We start from the raw sequence: 20,494 nt of genomic DNA, 5'->3' as shown, positions 1-20,494 counted from the left end.
AGGATACCTATTTGATTATACATGCAACTACAGCAGCGAGAATTGTACTTGCCCCAAATTGGAAATTAAATAAGCTACCAACAGACGAAGAGATAATAATAATAAAAATATTAGATTGTGCAGAGATGAATAGGTTGACAATGAAAATAAAGGATAAAGAAGAATTGGAGTACTTCAAGACGTGGGGAAGGTTTTATGACTGGCTAGAGAAAGCAAGCTAGAAAAACAAAGTAGGGAGAAGATAAAGTGCCCAGATGATGCACTATTAAATGGAAAAGGGGGGGAAGAAGGGGAAAACAGAAAAGAAAATATTAAACATATAAGTATATATTCAAGAATGCGATATAAAGGGGGGAAACATACAGTATCTAGGGTAGACTAGTTAAGGTAAGGGAATAAGAAATGATACTAAATTATATTTGGGCTGACGGAAATACCATCCCAAGGAAACATAAACTGAGTTTTGAAATATACACCAACAATAATAGAAAAAGAAAGGGAGAGAGGAGAGAAAGAAAGGAAGATGGGGGAAAGAAGAAAGAGGTAAGGAGAGGAGGATGGAAAGGGGAGAAAGAGAAGGAGAGAGGGTAGGAAGGGGAAGAGGAAGAGCAGGAGTAGGAGAAAGGGAAGGGAAGAAGGGAGGAGAAGGAGAGGAAGAAGTAAGAAAGTAGAGGAGGGAGGGAGAAAAGAAAGGGAAAACAAGGAGGTGTTACAAAAGGAGGAAGGAATGGTAAATAAAGGAACCCAAACTATACATTATGACTTATTAAAAGAAATAATAAATGTAGAAGAATGATAAATGTAAAGAAGAATACCAGTTATGTGAATGTATACTTAAAATGGTATGCAAGAGAATTAAACAAAATAAAAATTCTTTGAAAAGAAAAAAAAATCTGGTTTATATCAGCACTGTAAAAGATGAAACTGTCAGAGAATTCATGACTGGCAGAGACATGGTAACAAGGTCAGCCAATGAACAGGCATAGCAACTAAGTCAACCAATGAGGGCTGTTTAGAAACTGAAACAGTATTTGCTGGAGACAGCTAGGCGCCTGGGCGTGCTTAGTCCAACCGTTCTGTACTAAAGCTGCAAGTCTGCACTGAGGAATGAAACTAGTCTGGAGTTCTCTGCAATTCTGAATCAAAACCGAAATCTCCTCTGCCTTGTGCTTGCTTGTAACTGCTACCATGTAGCAGAATCTGCTGTTGGTATTGTACATTTATTTGTGTGTTATTATGTATATAAAGAAGTTAATGAATCCAGCTGAATCGGTTATCTGTGTGTGCTTTCTACTGCAAACTCTGAAGGAAACCAATACTGAATATTCCCCGCGTTTTTTGTATAATTCAAAGAATAGATACTGTCCCTTGTGTCACAGGTCATGTTAGCCAACCAAACAGGTGATCAACTTCTCAGCAGTCCTTCCTGCCGTTGCTAGGATATGTTGATCTGGCCTTGGTTCTCAGGAGCCTTATCGTTGTTATATCTGGCACATTGGAAGCAAACATTCTACATTCCATAAGTCCCCTTCCCCCCACCATAAGTATGGCAACTAAGAAACGAAGCAAGAAAAATATGGCTTTAGGTAGGGTCGTTTTGAGAGTTGACACTATATATAAGTGCTATTGCTATTTTCAAATTTAAAAAAAATTAAGAAAGACTAGTTACCTTTTGGGGAAAAAGTACCTTTGGGATGTCTATGAGTGATGGGTGCCATGAAGGGGGAAATCTAAAAAAAAAAAAACCTGTCCAAGTTTGTTGCGGCAATCACATCCAGAAAGCACACACAGGAAACTGATTCAGCAGGATTCATTAACTTCTCTGTATATGTAATATAACACATGAAGTAAATTCACAATACCAAAAATGGTTCTTCCAATATGGTAGCAAATACAAGCAAACACAAGCAGAGGAGAGAACAGTTTCAGTTCAGAGCAGCAGACTAGTTTGCAGCTTTAGACTTGAGTTAAGCCACACCCAGGCTTCACGCTGTCTCCTTGTTGCTCCCACAGCAAATACTGTTTCAGTTTCGAAACAGCCCACATTGGCTGACCCAGTTGCCATGTCTATTAATTGGCTGACCTTGTTACCACGTCTCTGCCAAGTCAGGAACTCTCATACCCTGACAAAAACTGTTCACTTTAGAGATTTTTAAAGACTTCTGGAGTTTTGCTTTCTTTCTCTGAATTGATCTTGTTGGTAAATTTGGGGAAAGAAATTGGCAGAGGGATGGATGCGGGTAGCATATGTCTTTCGGAAAGTTATTGTAGTTCTTCAGGTTTGAGGGAGAGACAGAACTTGGAATAATGACTGTAGAGAGCAAGGACTTGATCTCAGGTCTTCCTCATCCAAGCACCTTGAAGATTCTAACACATTATCATCTTTCATAGGGGAAAGAAGGTCCCCGAGGACCTCAGGGACCCCCAGGATTGCCTGGACTTATGGTGAGTATGAACAATATTTAGAATAGAACAAAAGAACAGCATTGGAAAGGACCTTGGAGGTCTTCTAGTCCAACCCCCTGCCTAGGCAGGAAACCCTACACCACTTCAGACAAATGGTTATCCAACCTCTTCTTCAAAACTTCCAGTGTTGAAGCATTTACAACTTCTGGAGGTAACTTGTTCCATTGATTAATTCTCCTGTCAGGAAATTTCTCCTCAGTTCTAAGTTGCTTCTCTCCTGGATTGGTTTCCACCCATTGCTTCTTGTTCTACCCTCAAGTGCTTTGAAGAATAGTTTGACTCTCTCTCCTTTGTGGCAGCCCCTGAGATATTGGAACACTGGTATCATGTCTCCCCATATCCTTCTTTTCATCAAACTAGACATACCCAGTTTCTGCAACCATTCTTCATATGTTTTAGCCTCCAGTCCCCAAATCATCTTTGTTGCTCTTCTCTGCACTCTTTCCAGAGTCTCCACATCTTTTTTACATTGTGGCAACCAAAGCTGGATGCAATATTCCAAGTGTGGCCTTACCAAGGCATTATAAAGTGGTATTAACCCTTCACGTGATCTTCAATTTCAATTTCAATTTTATTTGATTTATAGACAGCCTCCTCTCCCCGAAGGAACTCGGGGCGGTGTACAGGCACGTTAAAAACCGTATACAAAGAATAAGATTCTATCCCTCTGATTATGCAGCCTAGAGCTGTGTTGGCTTATTTTGGTAGCTGCTGCACACTGCTGGCTAAAGTTGTTAGATAGTGCCCAATGTTCAAGTTTGTCAAGATCCTTCTGTATCTTAAGCCTATCTTCTGTGGTGTTGGCTATTCCTGCCAGCTTGGTGTCATCTGCAAATTTGATGAGTTCCCCATTTATCCCCTCATCCAAATCATTGATGAAGATGTTGAAGAGTACTGGGCCTAAAACAGAGCCTTGGGGTACTCCATTGAATACCTCCCTCCATGTAGATGCAGTTCCATTGAGGACAATACATAGTCAACATGAAACTATTGATGCAAGATATCTGGAAAATAGTTTCTATTCTGAATTCTGGGGCTCTATGGAATTATGAACAATATTTCTATTGGATCTTGAAATAGTTCAACTGGAATGGAGGTACCAGGTGTATGTCAGAGCAAAGGAGAAGTGTGCATGGATGTCTACAAGTTTTATTCCAAATACCTTTCTTTCCTTACCTCCTTGTAGCTACACAGCATGTTAAGATAGTAGGTTGTGCACATATTGCTTGGCATTTTTTTAAAAAACACCTCTTAATTTGAATTGTCATGCATGCAATCAGATTTTAATTATTCTGTTTCAAACTTGGTCATACAATATACTGAAAGAAAGATAACTCAATTTGTGGAAGGAAAGTATAAAAATAAAGATAAAAGTAAGGAAAGAGAAATCTGTTAAGGAATCAAGGTAGTGCAATACCACACTGATAGAAATAATAATAATAATAATAATAATAATAATAATAATAATAATAATAATAATAATAATAATAATAATAATAATAATAATAATAATAATTTTATTTCTAAGCCGCACCCTCTCCCGAAGGACTCGGGGCGGCGTACAATAAAACACATAAAAACGAAAAAGACAATACACACAAAGAATAAACAAACACGTGTACATGGAGGAGGTATGAAGATAAAAAGACAAATTAAAACATAATTTAAAATCCCCTTATAAAAGTCTAAAAGTCACCAAAAATTTAAAAACCCGTCACAAGCAGTGTGCGCGAACTATGGTTGAGCCAGGCCAGCTACTTGAAATAGGTGCGTCTTGAGCTTTATCCGGAAGGCGCGGAGGTCGGAGGTAATCCTAATATCCGGGGGAAGGTCATTCCACAGGGCTGGGCCCGCGACAGAGAAGGCTCTACTCCTAGACGCCGCCCCCCGACATTGTCTGGTGGACGGCACCTGGAGGAGTCCCTCTCTGTGCGAGCGAATTGGTCGCAGGGATGTATGGGGCAGGATACAATCCCGCAAGTAGCTAGGTCCTGAGCCATGGAGCGCTTTAAAGATTGTTATCAAAACCTTGAAACGCACCCGGTAGACCACAGGGAGCCAGTGCAGCTCGCGCAGGAGAGGTGTCACATGGGAGTACCTTGTACTCCCGATAATCACCCGCGCGGCCGCGTTCTGGACCAACTGTAGTCTACGAGTGCATTTCAAGGGAAGCCCCATGTAGAGAGCGTTACAGTAGTCCAGGCGAGACGTCACCAGCGCATGAGTGACTGTGCGCAAGGCATCCCGGTCCAATAGGGGGCGCAATTGGCGCACCAGGCGAACCTGGTGGAACGCCCCCCTTGCCACGGCTGTCACATGGTCATCCATGGACAGCCGAGCATCAAGGAGGACGCCCAAATTGCGCGCCCACTCCACCGGGGCAAGTTGAACGCCCCCGATGGCCAGAGATGGAATTAACTGGTTGAACCGGGGGGCCGGAACCCACAGCCACTCCGTCTTGGAGGGGTTGAGCTTGAGTCGGTTGTCATCCATCCAGACCCGTACGGCTTCCACACACCGGGACATCATTTCGACGGCCTCGTTGGGGTGGAAATGTACAGCTGAGTATCATCAGCGTACAGATGGTATCCCACCCCGAAGCCACGGATGATCTCACCCAGCGGCTTCATATATGTGTTGAACAGGAGCGGCGAGAGGACCGACCCCTGTAGCACCCCACAAGTAAGGGGGTACAGAGTCGATCTCTGCTCCCCTGTCAACACACGTTGCGTCCGGCCGGAAAGGTAGGAGCGGAACCACCGTAAGACGGTGCCCCCGACCCCCAACCCCTCCAGTCGGCGCAACAGGATACCATGGTCGATGGTATCAAAAGCCGCCGAGAGGTCTAATAGGACCAGGATAGAGGAACAACCCCTATCTCTGGCCCTCCAGAGATCATCCACCAACGCGACCAAGGCCGTCTCCGTGCTGTGGCCAGGGCGGAAGCCGGACTGGCACGGGTCTAGATAATCATTTTCCTCCAGATGTCATGGAAACTGATAAGCCACCACACTCTCTACAACCTTCGCCAGAAAGGGAAGGTTGGAGACAGGACGATAATTGGCCAGCTCCGTAGGGTCCAGGGAAGGCTTCTTGAGTAAGGGTCTCACCACCGCCTCTTTCAAGGCGGCTGGAAGAGACCCCTCACCCAACGAAGCGTTCACTAGTCCCAGGAGCCAGTCGCGTGTAACCTCCCAGGATGCCAGTACAAGCCAGGAGGGACACGGGTCCAGTAAACATGTGGTGGGTCGCAGTCGTCCACGCACTCTGTCCAAATCCTCGATGGCAACCAAGTCAAACTCCTCCCAGATAAATCTCTCAAGACTCGCCACAGACACCTCTACAGGACCACTGGAAGGGACCCAATCCTTCCGGATTTGAGCGATTTTATCCTGCAGATATTTCCCAAATTCCTCTGCTCTACCCTGTAAAGGGGCCTCCTGCGGCCTCTGAAATAGGAGGGAGCGGGACACCTGGAACAGGGCGGCAGGGCGGTTCTCTGCGGATGCAATGAGAGTGGCACAATATTGACGTTTGGCCACTCTCAATGCCACAAGGTACGTCCTTAAATGGGCTCGTACCTGTGTCCGGTCAAATTCGGAACGAGAGGATCTCCAACGACTCTCTAGGCGTCTCTTGCGGCGCTTCATCACCCTTAGCTCCTCGGTAAACCAAGGGGCCAGGGTGGAGCGTTGCCGCCGGAGAGGCCGCAAAGGCGCCACCCGGTTCAAGGCCCCGGTAGTCGCATCGTTCCACGCGACCACCAGGTCCTCTACCCGAGGGCGGGTCAGGGCCGCAGAAGGTGGCCCAAGCTCCATCTGGAACCTTTCTGGTTCCATCAGGCGCCTGGGGCGGAACCATCTAATATTTTCCGGTTCCGCCTCCCCGCAGCGGGGGGTAGCACCAGGGAAGTCAAGTCGGAGGAGTGAGTGGTCTGACCATGACAGGGGAGTGATGGTTAAGTCCCCTCCTCCCAGATCACTCAACCACTGGCCAGAGACAAAAACAAGGTCCAAGGTGTGACCTCCCTCGTGTGTCGGGCCCTGAATCAATTGAGTCAGGTCCATGGCTGTCATGGAAGCCATGAACTCCCGAACCCCCTCGGATGCTTCTCCCACCGATGGCAGGTTAAAGTCCCCCATCACTAAAAGTTTGGGGGTCTCAACCGCCACCGATGCGATCAGCTCGAGGAGTTCGGGCAGGGCTGCTGATGTATAGCGAGGAGCCAGGTATACTATCAGCAGGCCCAACTGTCTCCCAGGGAAAGAAAGAATGTATTGCTTGTAGACCAGTCCAAAATCTCCACTGTCAAAGGATCTTAGGAGATCCTTTTACAGCCCTTCTTCCCGAAGATCTGTTCTACCCAGAATCAAGATTATTAGCCAAGATGAATCCATATTCAAAATAGTTTTACAATTGTGCATGGATATCTTTCCTACTAAGGGATGGGGTGGCTCAGTGGCTAAGATGCTGAGCTTGTCAATTAGAAAGGTCAGCAGTTTGGTGGTTTGAATCCCTAGCACCGCGTAATGGAGTGAGCTCCCATTATTTGTCCCAGCTTCTGCCAACCTAGTATGTAAAAATGCAAATAGAAAAATAGGAACCACCTTTGGTGGGAAGATAACAGCACTCTGTGCGCCTTCGGCCTTTAGTCATGCTGGCCACATGACCATGGAGATGTCTTCGGAAAGCGCTGGCTCTTCAGCTTTGAAACGGAGATGAGCACCACCCCCTAGAGTCAGAAATGACTTGCAGATATGTACGAGGGGAACCTTTACCTATATTTACTGCCATGTTCAATCCTCTGCAATCCTCTCCTTCACTCAATCTTCTTTTCCGCTTTTGCTTTTTACCACAAAGTGGGACAAGGCTGTTCAAGTGTGAAAACCATCCATCAGAATGAGTAGGGAGGTTGGGAGCATGGTGTCATGGCTGTAGAAAGGAGAGAGGATTCCAGGAGTCAGGAGATAACATGGAACAGACATTTCCACCACTGGGAAATTGTCTGCTACAATGTCCTACCTCTCAATGATTACATCAGCTTCAACCTCAATTGTACATGGTCAAATAATCGATACAAACTCAAGGTAAACCGCTCCAAACTCAATTGCAGAAAATACGAGTTCAGCACCGGCATGGTCAACACCGGAATGCACTACCCAACTTTGTTTTTACATCCTCAAACCCCCACAGCTTGAACCTTAAACTGTCTACCATGGACCTCACCCTATTCCTAAGAGGTCCATAAAGGGGGAATGCATAAGCACACCAGCGTTCCTACCATCCCTGTCCTACTGTCCCCATTTATTTGTACTCATTTCTCTTGTTCATGTCCATGGTTATACTTATACCTGATCTCTTGTACATGTTTGACAAACAAACAAACAAACAAACAAACAAACTAACTAACTAACTAACTAACTAACTAACTAACTAACTAACTAACTAACTAACTAACTAAATTCCCTTGCTAAACAGCTCTGGAGGAACCCTATAAAACACTGTAAACATAAAACTGCCTCCCACAGTGTTTACAGCCAGAAAATGAACCAATTGTTAATCAACTTAGTTTTTAGATTCTCTAAGGTCAAGAAGATATAGGGGACACAATGATTTCAAGCTGGTGGTGCCCTCCCATGTATGAAATGGCTCCAGATTATATTCACCATGGAACCAGGACCTCAAGTGTATTATCATCTTTAGACATCTAATGGAAAAAGATGTGAAATTATCTTTTAAAAAAAAGACTGAAGTGTGTGTGTGATGACTTAGGCCAACCTCAATCTCCAACCCCTCTAAATAAATCCCTTCTGCACTCATAAATCTAGCTGTGGTTCTGGATCTTGACTAATAATGATGGATTTTCTAATTGCGCACCTTGCGGTGAAAGATAATAGAACTATGAGGCATGGGGGTGGTTTGAATTTTAGTACAGGGTTATAAACAAAACCTCGGAGGCTGAGTTAGCAAAATGTAGAATCATAACTGGAAGAGTATATAGACTAAAAAGCATCCTGTCAAGCAGAATATTGATTTTGGCCAGGTGTATGAATGTGTGAAGCTATGTTAAAAAGGTAAAGGTTCTCCTCGCTCATATGTGCTAGTCGTTCCCGACTCTAGAGGGCAGTGCTCATCTCCGTTTCAAAGCCGAAGAGCCAGCGCTGTCCGAAGACATCTCCGTGGTCATTTGGCCGGCATGACTAAATGCTGAAGGAGCATGGAACACTGTTATCTTCCCACCAAAGATGGTCCCTATTTTTCTACTTGCACTTTTATGTGCTTTCGAACTGCTAGGTTAGCAGAATCTGGGACAAGTAATAGGAGCTCATTCTGTTACACAGCGCTCGGGATTTGAACCGCCAAACTGCCGACCTTTCTGATCGATAAGCTCAGCATCTTAGCCACTGAGCCACCTTGAACCTATGTTAGCATGGGGCAAAATCACAGAACTGTGTCTCACTTATTTTGGCCATGTCATCTGGGGGAATTCACTGGAGAAAGCAATTGTATTTGGAAGGGTTAACAATAAAAGGAAACCAGGCCACCAAGGAACGTGGTGACTGGACACCATCAAAGCCAGATCATGCAACAACTCAAAGAAATAGTGCAATATCAGAAGATCTGGAGAGACTGGTGGCCCGTAGAATCGCCAAGAGTCGGATACTTGGTGGAGAAATTTGACGGAGAAATTTCCTGACAGTTAGAACAATTACTCAGGGGAACAACTTGCCTCCAGAAGTTATCAATGCTCCAACACTGGAAGTTTGTAAGAAGAGATTGAATAACGACTTGTCTGGAATAGTATAGGGTTTCATGACTTGAGCAAGAGGTTGACTAGAAGACCTCCAAGGTCCATTCCAACTCTGTTATTCTGACTGAATGGATAACACCATCATCATATTAGCATGGAACTAATTTGCAGTCAACACCATTAATCAACTCATTAAACACTTTTCGCTCCACTGTTAGAAGCATGGCCTAATGCATCTGAGGTGTTTATCTATGAAAAGGGATACATCATTTTAGATAAATGAAATATTATTTGGTGTGTGTTAGATTGGGTAAAGGAAAGGCACACTCAGGCTAAAGGCAACAACAGCTCTTTATTGTAACAGAACAACTATGTACAATCCAGCAAAGGTTCAGTCTGACAGCAGCCCTTTTATAGGGAGCTGTCAGACCCTTCGACCAATGAGATTGAATCTCTCTTCCCGCCGGAGCAGAGGACCTTGGTGGAAACCATTATAACGATTGCTAATATCTAACAGCGTGCATGTACATTATGCATTTGATTGGCTGAACCAATGAACCCTAGTTAATTGTTTTGACTTGCTCCTTTTCGTACAACCTAGGTTTTTTTTTTAAAAAAAAAATTCTCTGTGGATTTTCCACAACGTGGAGTTTGCAGGTTCGGTACTGGGTATAATCTAATTTTGTCTAATTTTCCTAAATTAGTAATCTTGGCTCAGTTCCCACCCCCCTCACAACCATCTCTCAAAAAAATATTGCACAATGTCTTTGCATCTTTAATTTTGTTTATCTGCTTGGGTTTTGTTTTAGGGTGTACCTGGAAAGGATGGCAAAGATGGGAAGCCTGGATCACCTGGGGAACCCGTAAGAAGATAGTTTGTTGTTAATATAATCGCCTAATGTTCTTTGTCACTATTCTTTGTTTTGTTTTGTTTTGGCTACAATGTCACAGGTATTCATACATTTGTGTGAGGAAAGACACTTTTCAAGCCATGCTTTCATGCATCTGTATGTCACTCAGTGAGGGAAGTAAAATAGCATTTAATCTCAGAAGAAAAGGTTTCGATAAGTGCTGTGCTAGGAGGAGACACTATGGTGGGGGAATTGGACTTCCAGTCGGCTCCAGAATTGAACGGGAGGGCTTCTGGTTAGGACCTTTGTGGCTCTTTGAGTGTTTAAGGTTGTCGACCCCTGGTGTAAACTACCATATTTTTCGGAGTATAAGATGCACCGGAGTATAAGACACACCAAGATTTTGAAGAGGCAAATTAAAAAAAAAAATGTGGGTAGGTAGATAGAGGGATAGAGAGGGAGAGAAAGAGAGAGAAATACAGTAGGTTGATAGGTAGGGAGATAAAGGGAAAGAGAGAGAGAGAGAGAAATAGAGAGAGATAGAGAGATAAAGAAATGCAGTAGGTAGGTAGGGAGAGAGAGTGTGTAGGTAGGTAGGTAGGTAGAGGGATAGAAAGAGAGAGAGAAATACAGTGATAGGTAGGGGGAGAGAGAGTAGGTAGGTTGATAGAGGGATAGAGAGAGAGAAATAGAGAGAAAGAGAAATACAGTAGATAGGTGGGGGGGAGAGAGAGAGTTGGTAGGTACGTAGGTAGATAGAGGGGGGGGAGAGAGAAAGACAGTAGATAGGTAGGGAGAGAGAGTGTGTGTAGGTAGGTACGTACCGTAGGTAGAGGGAGAGAGAAATAGAGATAGAGAGAAATACAGTAGATAGGTAGGTGTTTCTGATGGGACAGCACTTCATCAATCTAATTCTCATCAATCAGTTAAAGAGCTTTCCAAACAAAAAAAAAATTTGCACTCTACAAACCTCCCCAAAACAGCCCATTTTTCATGAAAACAGGCCCGTTTTTTTTCAAATAAAAGGCATGAATAGCCTTGGGGGGGGGGGGGGCTTGCAGAGTGCTCCTGGAGGGCTGGTGGGGCAAAAATGAGCAAAAAAGGCCTGTTTTTCGCAAAAACGGGCCCATTTTTTGTCAAAAAAATTGCTTGCATAGCCTTATGGAGGCTTATAGAGTGGTGCTGGGGGGCTGGGGGAAAATGGTTTTTTGCTCATTTCTGCCCTCCCCAGCCCCCAGGAGCTCTCTGAAAGCCTCCATAAGGGTGTGCATGGCCATTTTGGTGAAGGGGCGGGACTTCGGGAGGCAAAAAATATTGTATTCAGTGTATAAAACGCACCCAGATTTTCAGCCTCTTTTTTTGAGAAAAAAAGGTGCGTCTTATACTCCGAAAATATGGTATGCCAATGCAGTATGGAAATTTTATTTATGGCTTAGCAGTGCAAGAATCTATTCTAAATGTGCTTTTTTTTCCTCCAGGGTAAGCCTGGAGAAGCGGGGCTACCAGGTCAAGAGGGCGCCCGAGGACCACCGGTAAGTCCTGTTACAGTCTGTTCCAGGACAGAATAAATAAACATTTTTAATTTATTTAACATACGGCATGACATACACGGACAGCAGGAGCAACGATGTATGAAAAGAAGACCTAGTGATATGATACACCTAAGAGGAAGATGTAAAAAAAAAAAAAAACAAGGAGTTCTATATTAAGTTATCAGTTACATTTCAAAATGCATTAGCTCATAAAATTAATTAAGTTTAGTTTAGTTTAGTTTAGTTTATTAAATTTATAAACCTCCCCCTCTCCCCGAAGGGACTCGGGGCGGTGTACAGACAATAAATATACAATAGACAACAAAGCAAAACACAAAACCCAGACAAACCAAATTAAACACACAGTCTGTACAATAACCAAACTAACGATAGTTAAAATAGTTCCAATTAAAACCAATTAAAAAACCCCAAATTTAAAAATTTAAAATGCCATCCAGGAAGGTCAGGATTAGAATTATACTATATTTCTGCTTACAATTACAATTGGGCCAGGCCAGCTAATTTGAACAAGTGGGTCTTGAGTTTCTTATGGAAGGTGTTTTATATATGTCCCAAAGGTGCTTTTTTCGAGAGGCAACTGGACTTTCTGTTTTTCTTTGCAAACGTTTTGCTTCTCATCCAAGAAGCTTCTTCAGCTCTGCTTCAGAAGAAGCTTCTTGGATGAGAAGGGAAACGTCTTCAAAGAAAAACCAGAAAGTCCAGTTGCCTCTCGAAAAAAGCACCTTTGGGACAACCATGTCCTGGAGGACTGAGAATCTTCCCTAGATATTTGTTTTATATATGAATACAATAATACAATACAATAGTAGAGTTGGAAGGGACCTTGGAGGTCTTCTAGTCCAACCCCCTGCCCAGGCAGGAAACCCTATACCGTTTCATATCTAGGCCACTTATCCAATTAAGCAGTGTTTGTTAGTTGGACAAAATCTGTTTTTCCTCCTGCATAAGCTTTCAAAATGGCTATGGCTCAGGAGTGTCAAACTCAATTTCACTGAGGGAAACTTGTGTTTGACCTCAGGGGAAACACTGTTACCTCAGGTGGTTCCTATTTTTCTACTTGCATTTTTTACATGCTTTCGAACTGCTAGGTTAGCAGAAGCTGGGACAAGTAATGGGAGCTCACTCCATTACGCGGCACTGGGGATTCGAACCACCGAACTGCCAATTTTTCTGATCGACAAGCTCAGCATTTTAGCCACTGAGCCACCTCCTCCCTTCATTATTTATTATTTATTTATTTATTTATTTTACCGTGCTTCTAGACCGCCCCCTCTCCCAAAAGGGACTCGGGGCGGTGTACAGTCCATGTAAAAATATATCAAAATACAATAAATAGAATTGAATATGTACAGTTAGAATGGAGGAGGTTAAAAATAGAATTAAAAGAACTGTACAGAGCCAGTATATATAAATATAATTTTAAACCCTAAAACACACACAAATTAAATTAAAAACAATACCCCTAAAATAACCAGTTAATAGTACATTTACCAGGAGGAACAGTTGTAATTATGCCAGGCCTGCTAATCGGAACAGGTGAGTCTTCAATTTTTGCCGGAAGGAGCGGAGGTCAGTAGTGGTTCTAATGTCGGGGGGGAGGTCATTCCAGAGGGTTGGGCCCATCACAGAGAAGGCCCTACTCCTTGGTGTCACCCGTTGGCATTGCCTAGTGGACGGCACCAGGAGAAGCCCCTCCCTGTGTGAGCGAATTGGCCGCAGGGATGTATGTGGGAGGATGCAATCCCGCAAGTAACTAGGTCCCGTGCCATGGAGCGCTTTAAAGATGGTAATCAGCACCTTGAAACGCACCCGAAAAACCACAGGTAGCCAGTGCAGCTCGCGCAGGAGAGGTGTTACGTGGGAGTACCTCGTACTCCCCATCACAGCCTGCGCGGCTGCGTTCTGAACTAACTGCAGTCTCCGGGCACGTCCCAAGGGCAGCCCCATGTAGAGAGCGTTGCAGTAATCCAGGTGGGACGTCACCAGCGCATGAGTGACCGTGCGTAGGGCATCCCGGTCCAGTAGGGGGCGCAATTGGCGCACCTGGCGAACCTGGTGGAACGCTCCCCTTGCCACGGCTGCCACATGGTCATCCATTGACAGCCGGGCATCAAGGAGGACGCCCAAATTGCGCGCCCGTTCCACAGGGAGCAACTGTTTGCCCCCTATGGCCAGCGATGGAATCAGCTGGCTGAACCGAGGTGCCGGTAGCCACAGCCACTCAGTCTTGGAGGGGTTGAGCTTGAGTCTGTTGTCCCCCATCCAGACCCCGACGGCTTCCAAACACCGGGACATCACTTCGACAGCCTCGTTGAAGTGGTTTGGGGTTGAAATATACAGCTGAGTATCATCAGCGTAGAGGTGGTACTCAACCCCAAAACCACGGATGATCTCACCCAGCGGCTTCACATATGTGTTGAACAGGAGAGGCAAGAGGACCGACCCCTGTGGCACCCCACAAGTGAGTGGCCTCGGGGTCGATCTCTGCCCCCCTGTCAACACACATTGCTTCCGGTCGGAGAGGTAGGAGCTGAACCACCGCAGAACGGTACCTCCGACTCCTATCCCCTCCAACCGGCGCAATAAGATAGCATGGTCGATGGTATCAAAAGCCGCCGAGAGGTCTAATAGGACCAGGATAGAGGAACAACCTCTATCTCTGGCCCTCCAGAGATCATCGACCAACGCGACCAAGGCTGTCTCCGTGCTGTGCCCGGGTCGGAAGCCGGACTGGCGTGAGTCTAGATAATCGGATTCGTCAATGTGTCGTGGAAACTGCTGCGCCACCACATTCTCGACAACCTTCGCTAGAAAGGGAAGGTTGGAGACTGGACGATAATTAGCTAGCTCCGTTGGGTCGAGTGAAGGCCTCTTAAGTAAGGGCCTCACCACCGCCTCCTTCAAGGTGGCTGGTAAGGATCCCTCACCCAATGAGGCATTCACCAGGCCCAGAAGCCAGCCTCGGGTCACCTCCCAAGATGCCAGTACCAACCAGGAGGGACACGGGTCCATTAAACATGTGGTGGGTCGCAGCCGTCCACGCAACCTGTCCAAATCCTCGGGGGCAACAGAATCAAACTCCTCCCAGGATGGCCTCACAAGACTCGCTGTTGGCGGCCCGTCTGGTCCACTGAGGGGCGCCCATCCGCTCCGGATCTGAGCGACTTTGTCCTGCAGATATTCCCCAAACTCCTCTGCTCTGCCCTGCAAGGGCGCCCCCTGCGTCCTCTGTGATAAGAGGGAGCGGGTCACCCTAAACAGGGCGGCCAATAACATTGTCCAAATATTGTCTCACCATGCAACTCACTGCTGTGTGTGTGTGTGTGTGTGTGTGTGTGTGTTGTATTCTATGTGTGTCAGGCTCCGCCTTTAAACTTAGAAGCAAAGTAAACACCATCTCAAGGAAATGAGATAGTGAGATACAGAGAGAAAAGGATTATGGGGATGGAGTTAAAGTCAAAGGCTGGGAGGAAGTTAAGGAACCATTTTCAGGGGTCAGTTTTGGAGGGAGAACATTTACAGACCCCTTTTTCATTTCTTTGTTTCAGGGATTTAAGGGTCCAAGAGGAGATGCAGGAAGTCCTGGCATGAGAGTAAGTCATGTGGATATGTGCAAATATTATTTGGGTGCAAAGAAAAGCCTATTTGGGAGGTCACTGTTGCCCATTACATCTTTGGGGTGGAGAAAACAGAATCCAATGGATTTCTGAAGAAGAAAATGTCGAGTTTGAAACCATGTAAATAATAATAAACCGTGTTCCTTGTTGAAAGCTGATATGCAATTTTGCTGAGGGAAAGGATGCAGCATGAACATCTCAAGAAACATCTCATCTCCACCTTATGTTACCAGTGCCAAACAATAAAACATAAACCAAAGTTAGTCACCATGGAAATGAGATGTTTGATGGAAGCTGCTGGAGTGATCAGAAGCGATAACATCAGAAATCAGAGCATAAAAGAAAGAATTGGCAAAGAACTAATCTTGAACTATGTATAAAAACAGCAAATAAAGTGGTTTGCTCACCTGGATAGGATGTTTTGGGATTCCATATCATACAAGGCCTATACAAAAAGAGAAGGCCAAAGAACAGCTGGAAGATGTTGTGGTCCACTGGTGGCCTGCAGAGCTGGCAGCAGACTCGGACAGTGAGGGGGTTGGGAAGGAAGATGGACCAGACCTGGAGTCTGGGGGAGGCTCTGATGAAGGCTCTGCGTCAGAGGCAGAGATAGGGCCAGAGCCATATGTCAGTTATCAGCTGCCTTCAGAGTCAGACATAATTGAGGCAGATGAACAGCCGGAGCCTGTTCTCAGTGTGCACATGTGCAGACTTGCCAGACGAAGGGAACCACTTAAAAAATAGGGGTCGACTTCGAAGTAAGGCCACAGGTGGACGATGAACGGCCCCTCCCAGAGGAAATAGAAGAGGAGCGAAAGGGAAGTGGAGTTTGCAGGAGACAATTAGTTTGCTTAATTGGTTCTTAACTCTCCGAGACTCCTTGCCAAGTTCTGCAGATGGCTGGTGTGCATGCCACCTACGCATGCACACACTGGCCAACTGGCCTCCAGGTTTCTGGGGCTCCTGGGCACACGAAGAGCAGGTGGCTGGTGTGCCCATGCGCATTGGCCAGGTAGCCTTTGCGTTTCCAGGGCCCCAGGGTGCGTGCATTCCGGCTTGGGCACTCAGTGCCAAAAAGGTTTGCCATCACTGCGATAGAGCATGTAGAGTTTTTAAATGGGAGGATTTACTGTATTCTGAATTTTCACCATCCTTTTTCTTTACTCCAGGGAGAACCAGGTCAACCTGGAACTCCAGGCCGGGAGGGGCTTTCGGGAAAAGATGTAAGTTTTAAGCACAATAAAAGCTCTATGTCAGCTTTAAAGGCGATTCAATGTAGTAGTAGCAGCGATGGTAACAATATTTCTAAAATTTTCTTCCAAATCTCCACCATCTGACAGTCATCCTATTCTCTAAACCTGGCTTATTGGATTAAATGTGTATCCTGACTCCCATCGACTCCATAGCTCATATCCCTGTTTGATCATTACAATTTAATCACAAAATAAGCCATCCTATTAAGATATGAGTTGTTCCTGAAATGGCCTCCAGAGGTAAAGACTAAGGAAGTAAAGAGAAGGATGAGTGGGGGACATGATAACTGTCTTCCAGTACTTGGGCTGTCGTAGACAAGAGGGGATTGATTTATTCTTCAAAGCACCAGAGGCAGAACAAGCCGTAATGGGTGGAAACTTGTTAAAGATACACCCAACCTAGAAGTAAGGAGACATTTTCTGACAATTAATCCCTGGAATAGATTGCCTCCCCTGTTGTGGGAACTCCATCATTGAAGGTTGACCTAGAAGACAGATAGCACTGGCTGTCTGAGATCAGGGATCAGCCGTGACTTCTGAGACAACTGTGGCTTCTGAGCTTCTTAACCTTCAATGAGACTATGATGTATGGTATTTTCCTCTCTTCTATTCCAGGGGGATCCAGGGCCTGCAGGACCAGAAGGCCCCCGAGGATTTCGAGGAATAGCAGTGAGTTACTTTGCCTAGTGAATGAGTTGTTCCGATTCTGGGAGACCCCTTGCAGTTTACAAGCATTCAGGATAGTCTATGTATAGAGATTGGATGCTGTATCATAGTGAAGATGTTGCGAAAGGAAAATTTTCTTTTGGATGGCATTAATTAATGTTGATTGCATGGAGCAGAGACTTCCTTTCCTTTTCTTTCCCTTCCCTTCCCTTTTTTCTTTCCTCCCCTTCCTTTCCCTCCCCTTCCTTCCCTTCCCCTCCCTTTCCTTCAATTTCTTATTTCCTTTCCTTTTCTTCCCTTCCCTTCCCTTTCTTCTTTTCTTCCCTTCCCTTCCCTTTCTTCTTTTCTTCCCTTCCCTTCCCTTTCTTTTTTTCTTTTCCTTCCCTCCCCTTCCCTTTCCTTCAATTTCTTCTTTCCTTTCCTTTCCTTTCCTTTCCTTTCCTTCCCTTTATTCTTTCTTTTCCTTTCCATCCCTTCCCTTTCTTTTTCCTTTTCCTTTCCTTTCCTCCCCTCCCAGCCCTTCCCTTCCTTCTTTCCTTTCCTTCCTTTTCCTTCCTTTTCCTTCCTTTCCCTTCCTTTCATTTCCTTTTTCTTCCCTTCCTTTCCCTTTCTTCTTTCCTTTCCTTTCCTTAGATAGATATTGCAAATTATCAAAAATATAATGACTTCGGATGTTGCTGAACAGTACATGTTTTAAGAGAGAGCCAACAAAAAGGCCTTTAGTTACTTATAAACAATCAATCCAGAATGTCTTATGTAAGTTTCACATTATTTTGTGACTGGCCACCAAATTGAACCGGATGGCTGGTGTTTGATATCCAAAGGCTGACAGATCAGTTTCTCTCAACCCTTGGAATAAAGGATGTTGGGCCAAAACAAATTATCCAGAAGAGAAGTTTCTGGTCATAGGACGTTGGTTCCATTCATTGGTGTTCTTCATATATTTTGAGGTTGATTGTGGTCTTCCTTTCTTTAGGGCAAGACTGGACCTCCAGGAATATCTGGAGAACCTGGTCCTGCAGGTAACCCAGTAAGTATTCTATTTACCATCTCCATCACAAGTATGAACTCACAACAGCATAGGCAACAGCATAGCAGCTATATGTCTGTGGAGATTCTCAGCCATTCAGGTCATGGTTGTCCCAAAGATGCTTTTTCAAAAGGCAATTGGACTTCCTCTGTTTTTTTTTACTTGAAGACATTTCACTTCTCATCCAAGAAGCTTCAGTCGGAACTGTCAGAACTCAAGAGTCAGAACTGAAGAAGCTTCTTGGAGGAGAAGCAAAATGTCCTCAAGGAAGTCCCATTGTCTTTTGAAAAAGCATCTTTGGCACAGCAGTTACAGTGAGGCCATTATGCATCATGATGTCATTTTGTGATCTGCAGAGTTAACCATGTATTATTTATGTCACTTGCATGATAAAATGCAAGGTATCAGTTGTCCCATCCTGGCAGATAGTTGTATACAACAAGATGGTAGGTAGGAGTAGCTACTACTGTAAGAATGGGCACGCCTTGATTTTAGCTACACATTGAGAAAAGCTCTTGAAGTTAGTGTTCTTCAGATGACACAGAAAATAGTCCCCTTCTATTCCCTTCTTCTGGAAAGCAAGATATATATTGTAACAATGGATTTTAAAATAAAAGTAGTTGAAACAGAAGATTGATAGTCATCCTTTGAGGGTATTTAATTGGGGTCCATGGGACGTGATGGCTCAGTGGTTAAGACTCTGCGCTTGTTGATCAGAAAGGTCGGCAGTTCGATGGTTCGAATCCCTCGCGTTGCGTAATGGAGGGAGCTCCCATTACTTGTCCCAGCTTCTGCCAACCTAGCAGTTCGAAAGCGTGTAAAAATGCAAGTAGAAAACTAAGGACCATCTTTGGTGGGAAGGTAACAGCGTTCCATGCACCTTCGGCATTTAGTCATGCTGGCCACATGACCACAGAGACATCTTCGGACAGCGCTGGCTCTTTGGCTTTGAAACAGAGATGACCACCGCTCCCTTGAGTCGGGAGCGACTAGCATATATGTACGAGGGGGACCTTATCTTTTATTGGGGTTTATCTGAAATGAGCAAGGGACTGGACTAACATATTAAGTAGATAGGAAATAGACCAGAATAATCCCAGAATACATCCATGGCAAGAGATGTGAAAGAATGCTTTGGGATTTATGGGAAGTTAGAGGTCAAGGCACTGTGATAAAATTGGACAGATTTTTATTGGAATCAAATTGCCCTTGTCAAAACTCCAAGAAAGAGCATTATTAAGATGTTTATAATCTTATTGATGTGCGAAGATAAGTACAGCAGTTCCTTGTTGCCTTTCAAGGCCAAATCAAAGTGCTCGTTTTGATGTGCTAAGACTAACAGACATTTGGTCCAAACTATTTGTGAGAATATCTCTTCTTCTCATATAGGCAATCGCATCCTGTCGCAAAATTGTTACATTTTTCATATATTACCGTATGAAAGAACTGCCGTTGAAGCTCAGCCTTATCTTCTCCCCCACCCTTTCATCCCAGGCTCAAAATGTATCTTTTTAAAAATCATTTTGAGATGGCTTTAATATCAATATCATTGCAAGCCTTTCAGAGTTATATGGGAGTTTTTTGACATACGTATTTTCAATATAATCCCAAAATAACATCACTACTTTTGATCGCTGCTTTTGAGACCAGTTTGTGGAAGTGGAAGCCACAGGAAGCATGAAACTTGCAGAATATCCATCCTTGTCCTAACTTAAAATTCTCCTTTTACACCCACCCACCCCAAGTTTATTTTTATTTTTTATTTTTTGTAAATATATCAAATCGATGCGTGAAAAGTGTGGCACCTGAGTGTCATACAATCTAATGCAAATGAAAATAATAAAGTTAATCATAATTATTACATTCAATCAACTTATGTATTTCTAATAATAATGCACATTTATATTAGGCTGCAGTCTATCGTTGTTCAATTATTCCACATTTTCTCTTGTTATTACTTCCATTTTATTATATAAAAATGTATACACTAATATTTCCCCTTCCCTTACTTCTATCATTTATTCTAGCTTTTAATCATGTTACCTTTTATTTAAAGACTTTTTCATTCTTTCCTAACTTCTAGTCATGTCACTTACCTAAAAGAAAAAAGAAAAGAGAGAGAGATAGAGAAAAGGGGGAAAAAACCATCAGACTAAAATTGTCCTTAAAGAAGAAGTGTCTAATGTATCAAATTTGCTCACATCAAATGGTCACAAGCACTAGCAATAGCACATAGACTTATATAATGCTTCATAGTGCTTTGCAGCCCTCTCTACGTGGTTTACAGAGTCAACATATTGGCCCCAA

The 20,494-nt window shown here is 44.2% G+C and overlaps 1 protein-coding gene across 2 annotated transcripts in view; it reads left to right on the top strand.

The window, feature by feature from the left end:
• The window catches only part of COL22A1 (collagen type XXII alpha 1 chain), a 238,177-nt gene that overhangs the window by 197,093 nt on the left and 20,590 nt on the right, over window positions 1–20,494 (top strand). For both annotated transcript variants that reach the window (XM_081951041.1, XM_081951042.1), the window contains 7 exons: window positions 2,392–2,445; window positions 10,027–10,080; window positions 11,547–11,600; window positions 15,170–15,214; window positions 16,408–16,461; window positions 17,107–17,160; window positions 18,134–18,187. In XM_081951041.1, coding sequence (XP_081807167.1) covers window positions 2,392–2,445; window positions 10,027–10,080; window positions 11,547–11,600; window positions 15,170–15,214; window positions 16,408–16,461; window positions 17,107–17,160; window positions 18,134–18,187 — 369 coding nt within the window. The remainder of the gene's footprint in view (window positions 1–2,391; window positions 2,446–10,026; window positions 10,081–11,546; window positions 11,601–15,169; window positions 15,215–16,407; window positions 16,462–17,106; window positions 17,161–18,133; window positions 18,188–20,494) is intronic.

Source organism: Natrix helvetica, assembly GCF_964273705.1.
Source record: "Natrix helvetica genome assembly, chromosome: 4".
In the NCBI taxonomy this organism is placed as follows: Eukaryota; Metazoa; Chordata; class Lepidosauria; order Squamata; family Natricidae; genus Natrix; species Natrix helvetica.
This window is presented reverse-complemented; position numbering and strand designations above follow the sequence as displayed.